A 6,955-nucleotide genomic window follows, 5' to 3' on the forward strand; every position below is an offset into this window, starting at 1 on the left:
GTGAAGGAAGAGTCCAAGGAGTGGAGTCTTGTTTCTCTGATGTTCTCTGTTCTCCAGTTCTCTGAAGTTCCTTGCAGTCATGGGCAGAGCAGTAGCCATACAAAGGCGTGAAGTATCAACAAGGAGCTCAGGAACCTCAGCCTTTACCCTGCCTTGTATAGCTGGATCCTAGACTTCCTGTCAGATCGGCGGCAGGTGGTAAGAGTGGGCTCCATCTCCTCTGTCTCTCTGACGCTCAGGACACATAACCCACAGGGTTGTCTCTTTGGCGCCCTCCTTTACTCTCTGTGCACCCATGACTTGTGTTGCCACCCACAGCTCCAATCTGCTAATTAAATTTGCTGACAGCACTATGTTGATTGGCCTAATCTCACATAATAACTTAAAATCGATCAAATGCCTCCTGACAAGGTTCAGTCCAAACAAACTTTTCACCCTTCTTCAGGAGATTAGTCAGAGGAAGAGCAAAAGCAGCAGAGTTCTTACAGAACTTACGATAATATCCATCCATTCCCAGAAACCTTCTAAGAGCCTTCTTAGCAGTCAGAATAGGAACTTATGAAATTGCCTGGACTTTTGCCCGAACAGGAGCCAACTTGCTTTGACCTACAACATAGCCAGGACAGTTCACAGTGTCATGGCCAAATTCACTCTTAGCCAAGTTAACTGTAAGGGTGGCTTGGGAAAACCTGTCAAACAGTTTTTCTACTGCAGAGATATGCTCTTCCCAAGTGTCACTCCCTGTGACTAAGTCATCAATATAGGCATCTGTGTGTTCTAACCCTCGAATTACGATATCAGTCATTCTCTTGAATGTTCCTGGAGCATTTTTCCTTCCAAAAGTCAAAACACTGTATTCACACAAACCAGATGGTGTCGCAAATGCAGAAATTTATCTCCCTCTGTCCATCAATGGAACACACCAATACCCTTTCTACAGATCTATCTTTGTAAGAAATTATCTATTCCAACCGTATCAATGCAATCACCTACCCTAGGGATAGGATAGGCATCTGTTTGTTTTACTACATATACCTTCCTATCATCAGTGCAAAATCTAACACTACCGTCAGGTTTGGGCACAATAAAGCAGTGTGAGCTCCAATCTGATGCTGGAGGACTAATAATACCATCTTCCAGCAAATATTCAATTCCTTGCTCAGTCAATTTACACTTTTCTACGTTCATGCGATATGGGTGTTGTGCATTAGGTTTGGCTTGACCAATATCTACATCATGTACTACGACCGTGGTTTGCTTGGGAACATCCGGAAATAAATCTTTAAACTTCAGAATTAATTCCTTCAGCTGTTGTTGTTGCTTTGAATGCAGATGAGCCAACTTGTTAACAATGTTTTCTGGATCAACCGAGTTCACTAGCCGAACTGGGACCATGTTTGGCTTGTGAAAATTCTCAGGCCAGTCGATTGTTTCATTCTCAGGGTTGCCAGATTCATATGTTTTGACAACAATACTCACATTAGGTGCCTGCATGTCAAAATAAGGCTTTAGCATATCTATGTGTACTACATGTGTTAGTTTACGTCGGTCGGGTGTTTTAATAACATAATTCACATCATTAATTTGAGAGACTATTTCATACGCTCTATTGAATTTCGCCTGAATGCAGGTATAAACCACAGTGGGGCCACTGGGGTGACCTGATTAGGTTTACCCACAGCTCGACAAGTGTGACAGGTTCTGCAAGAGGTCACAACATCTTTCCTCAAATTAGGCCAGTAAAATTATTTCATAATCCTGTTTACAGTTTTATTCACTCCAAAATGTTGACCTAAGGGCATACTGCGGGCCACATTAAAATTTCAGCCCTATAAACTTTAGGAACTACAACTTGGTGAACAATTGTCCATGCCTCACTCACTTCTATAGCAGGTGGCTTCCACTTCCTCAATAACACTCCATCCTTGAGATAATACCCTACTGGCATTTTCTTAATCTCATCATCTGAAGAGCTGTTCTGCTATAAACTCCTTCCTAGACAGGGATAAATCTTTCTGATCAGACTTACTACCTGAATCCTGTTGAAACAATGAAAACAGAAAAGTCCCTGACAAGTCATCATAACCTGAATCCCGATTTTGGCTATCATGGGTATCAGAATCATGCTGCACAGAACCGTCTGCGTCGGCAGACTTTTTAGCCATACTTCGAGTTACTGCGCAGGAAGGATAAATGTTAAAATCCATCTGTGGGTCATCAGTGGTCGGCTCAGTTGTCAACAGCACTGCAGGAACAACTTTACCATCTGCCAGGTCATTCCCTAACAGCAAAGTAACATCTTCCACCGGTAAACTGGAGCATAATCTGATCTCAACAGGTCCTGAAACCAACCCTGACTGTAAAGTTACCTTGTACAATGGAACAGAAACCACACCGCCCCCAATGCCTTTAATAAGATTTACCTCTCCAGTGTTAGACTTATCACCAAACTTTAGAGCATTGTCTGATATAAGTGGCTGAGAAGCCCCAGTAACTCGAAGAATTTTCACTGGTACCGGGGTCCACCCTTCCTTTACTAATACAAACCCATCTGACATAAAATGATCGAACACCTTCTTAACTCGGTCAGACCTCTCAGTCCTTATCTGAGCCTAAACAGAATGTTCAGAACCCTGTGGGTTTATAGGTGCTTCAACATATTGAATACAGGCATTTGGGACTGCCTCCTTTTCCTTTTCCTTCTTCAGGATGGAACAATTAGCCATCATATGACCAGCTTTCTTACAATAGTAACAAGTGAGACCAGAATATTTCTCCTTCAACTGTTTCCCTTCATCCTTACTTTTGTCACTCGTCCCAGCTTTAATTTCTGGTTTACCCTGGTTATCCCTGCTACTCTTTTGGAAGCTCTTAATCTGGGTAAACTTGACCTTGTGGGCTAAAGCAAGCTCATCTGCTAATCTCACAGACTCCTGCAAAGTGGCAGCATCCTTTTCATCTGAATACGTCTTTATGTCATCAGGGACGCAGCCTTTGAATTCTTCAATTAAAACCAACTCTTCCAAGCTGTTAAAATCATCATTTATATTTTTACATGTGCACCAGCGGGTAATACACACAAACTTCTCATAAGCAAATTACATATAAGCCCGGTTCACAGATTTCCTCAAATTTCTAAACTTTTGCCTGTCTGCTTCTGGGACCAACTCATAAGCTTTGAGCACAGCCTGTGTCACTATGTCATAATCAGCTGCTTCATCAACAATCAAAGCAGAATAGGCTTGCTGAGCCTTCCCCTTAATTACACTTTGTAAGAGAATAGGCCATTTTATTTTTTGATTTGTTAAGAGGAGTTGTGGTTTCTTGATTATATTTATAACAGCATAACATTCTACTTCAAGTCAAGTCAAGTCACTGTTATTGTCATTTTGACCATAATTGCTGGCACAGTACATAACAAAAATGAGACAAGTTTTTTCAGGACCATGGTGTTACATGACACAGTAAAACAAAACATCTGATTTTCACAATATATACTTTTTTTTTGCTGTTTATACGTCTTTTGTGTTATCTGTTTGCTAACATCTCCTCTGATTTCCAATAGAAAATACTATTGGAAAATCAATAAAAAGATTGAAAAATGAATGAAATGAGAATAGGCCAACCCTCTTTTGGCCACTTTAAACTCTGAGCAACCTTCTCAAAATGCTGAAAATATTTAACAACCTCCACCTCGTCAAACGCAAGTACCAATTTAACTTCCCGACTGGCCTCAAACTTATCACCAGAGTACCTTTCCTGCAATCTTTCTATCCTTTCCAGTTCCAGCAGCCTCTGACTTTCTGCTTCCTCACTGTTTTTCTGCCTCTCTACCCTCAAATTGCCTCTGTCTTACTGTAGCTTCCATCTTTAATTTTTCAAACTTCTACGGGAGCTCAAGCTCACGAGGTTTACTTTCAGGAAACACCTCCAACTCCTCCACTTTAAACACACCCTCAGATACATCATGTTCAGCTATAATTCTCTGCATCTGTGCCCTCCTCATTGCCGATTTCACCTTGGCAAGTTTTAACGTTTTAGCAATACTCAACAACTCAATCCGTCTGGCATCCTCCAATGCCTCAGAGGTTGGCGCTTCCACAAACCTATCAGCGTCCGCTGCTGGTTTTCAACACACAAATAAATCAAAAGGGATTTCCCAAATGAAATCAATAATTAATCAATCAAAACGCCCCAAATTTGTTCATATTTCGGATGCAGGCCCCAATTTTATTACGAACCATAACACTTCAGAAACAAACCCGCAGCAATTGAGTTCACACTGGGGTCTGGCTTTGATGTGAAAACCCCGCTCTTTGTTAGTATGTACTTACAATGTAGAAACTTGAGCAAGATAAACGAAAGTTAACAGAGTAATGTGTATATGTGTGTGTAAATGTAACTCCAAAACTATTGAGTTTAGGGGAAACAATGCTTACAGTCTTCAGATGGTAAAATATGAAAGTTCAGTTCATTCATGGAATAGGTGATGAGAGAGAGATATTTGCAATCCAGGCTAAATGTCGAGAGAAGGCAATTATGTCGAATTCCACAGGTTCCATGGTGGTAAAACGAGAGAACAGTCACTGTAGATTTCATCCATCGTAATTCCAAATCCACATACAAATTATCATCGAAAGTGACTTGTCACAAGGAATATTGTCTTCAAGTGAATTACTTCACCACAGCCATGCAAGGGGTAACACATCAGTTGTCTTCACAGGATATTCCAGATCAGATTCACTCCTATGGATCTAACGAGGTGACAAAGAAACATTCGATGTACAGTGAATCGATAATTAACCCACCCTTGTGGGCATAGGGAAGCTCCAAACAGTGACCCTTGGCCACCAGTTCCCTGGTTTCAATCCTTCCATTTTTCCTCCTTCATCTCCGTCTGACTCTGAGTGTCTGTGTCCTCGGTTAAAACTAAACAAGCTGCGAGCGATGTAAACAAGCTGCAAGTCCAGCTGATTTGACTTCTTAATCCCTCTCTCTCAAAATGACAGTCCACGGCAAATGAAACCTAGGGATTCATAACAATGGCAACTCCCCATTGTGAACTGACTGATGTGCCAGTAGTTGGGATGACCGAGTGAATCGCTTCCCACATTCTGAGCAGGTGAACGGCTTCTCCCCAGTGTGAACTCGCTGATGACATTGTTGGTTGGATGACTGAGTGAATCCCTTCCCACAGATTGAGCAGGTGAATGGCTTCTCCCCGGTGTGAACTCGCTGATGTCTCTGTAGGGTGGAGGATTGAATGAATCGCTTCCCACATTCTGAGCAAGTGAACGGCTTCTCCCCAGTGTGAACTCGCAAGTGACTCTGTAGGTTGGATGACTGAGTGAATCTCTTCCCACTGTCTGAGCAGAGGAACGGCTTCTCCCCAGTGTGAACTCGCTGATGTCGATGTAGGTGGGATGACTGAGTGTATCCCTTCCCACAGTCTAAGCAGGTGAACAGCTTCTCCCCAGTGTGAACACGCTGATGTACCAATAGACTGGATGACTCAGTGAATCTCTTCCCACAGTCTGAGCAGAGGAATGGCTTCTCCCCAGTGTGAACTTGCTGGTGTCTCTGCAGATGGTGTGACCGAATGAATCCCTTCCCACACTCTGAGCAGGTGAATGGCCTCTCTCCAGTGTGAATTCGCTGATGAATCTGTGGTATGGATGACTGAGTGAATCTCTTCCCACAGACTGATCAGGTAAATGGCTTCTCCCCAGTGTGAACTCGCTGGTGTCTCCATAGTGTGGAAGAGTGAGTGAATCCCTTCCCACAGTCTGAGCAGGTGAATGGCTTCTCCCCAGTGTGAACTCCCTGATGTACGTTTAATTTAGAGGAGCAAGTGAATCCCTTCCCACAGTCCAAGCAGGTGAATGGCTGCTCTCCAGTGTGAACTCGCAGGTGAGCCATTATGTCAGATGGCCGAGTGAATCGTTCCCCACAAATTCAGCAGATGACCAGCCTCTGACTGGTGTGACCACAGGTGGGAAGACTGACTGAATCCTTTCTCACACACAGAACAGGTGAATGGCCTTGCCCAGTGTGAATTTGACTGGTGTACATTCAATTGAGATAACCGAGTGAATCCACTCCCACTGTCTGAGCAGGTGAACGGCCTTTCTCCCGTCTAAAATGACGAGTACGCCAGTTGGATCCCTCTCCACAGTCTGAGCAGGAAGGATGGCTGATTGAATCCCTTGCCACACTTCTTTAATATCTAGACAGAGACAGCAAAACTGGTGTGCCACGTTTGAGATTCCTGGCGACAGAATCCTTCTCATTTGTAACCTGTGAAAAGATTTACATAATTCATCAATGGGTTTAGGACAGCATTTCAGATGAGATTACTTGAGCTGCCAAGGTTTGATCTGGTATCACACTGTTACAGTGAGGTACAACCCAACTTGGAGAGAGAAATCATCTCCTGACTGGGCAGAGTGCTGGTATCTGGAATGACCATCAATTCCCTGATGCTCTTCCTGTCTCTATCAGAATGGGGCATTTCTGCCATCTCCAATCTGTGACCTGGCGCAGTTTGACTCTCTCCATTGGTATTATTCCCTGTTCCTCCTGAGCTGCATGGGTGCCTGGCCCCACAGTAACTGAAACACTCTCACACAAATTGTCTTTCTTGGCATGCAGCTGGCATTTTTGTTTATGTCTTATTAACTTAAAGTGCCACTGTTTTAACACCATATAAAAAAATCCTGTTGATGTGAATTGTTGGTTCGCACGGCTGTGAAAAGGACAGAGTAAATTTTTGTATTATTTCAGGTTCTTGTCACAGTCATAGAAAATTACAACACAGAAACAGGCCCTTTGGGCCATCTAGTTTGTGGTGATCTATTTGAACTGCCCACTCCCATACCCCTATCATCCAGGTACCTATACGAACCTCTTAATGTTGAAATCGAGCTTGCATGCACCACTTGTGCTGGCTGCTCAT

At 43.1% G+C, this 6,955-nt stretch overlaps 1 protein-coding gene across 1 annotated transcript in view; it reads right to left on the reverse strand.

The window, feature by feature from the left end:
* Nucleotides 1-5,919, reverse strand: part of LOC132387495 (gastrula zinc finger protein XlCGF26.1-like) — a 277,285-nt gene extending 271,366 nt beyond the window's left edge. Inside the window, exons 1-2 of the mRNA XM_059959865.1 lie at nucleotides 5,905-5,919; nucleotides 5,051-5,580 (exon numbers count right to left, since the gene is read on the reverse strand). Of these exons, the coding sequence (XP_059815848.1) occupies nucleotides 5,051-5,580; nucleotides 5,905-5,919 (545 nt within the window). The remainder of the gene's footprint in view (nucleotides 1-5,050; nucleotides 5,581-5,904) is intronic.
* Nucleotides 5,920-6,955: the final 1,036 nt, after the last annotated feature.

The sequence above is a fragment of the Hypanus sabinus genome, unplaced genomic scaffold, assembly GCF_030144855.1.
Source record: "Hypanus sabinus isolate sHypSab1 unplaced genomic scaffold, sHypSab1.hap1 scaffold_192, whole genome shotgun sequence".
Taxonomy (NCBI): Eukaryota; Metazoa; Chordata; class Chondrichthyes; order Myliobatiformes; family Dasyatidae; genus Hypanus; species Hypanus sabinus.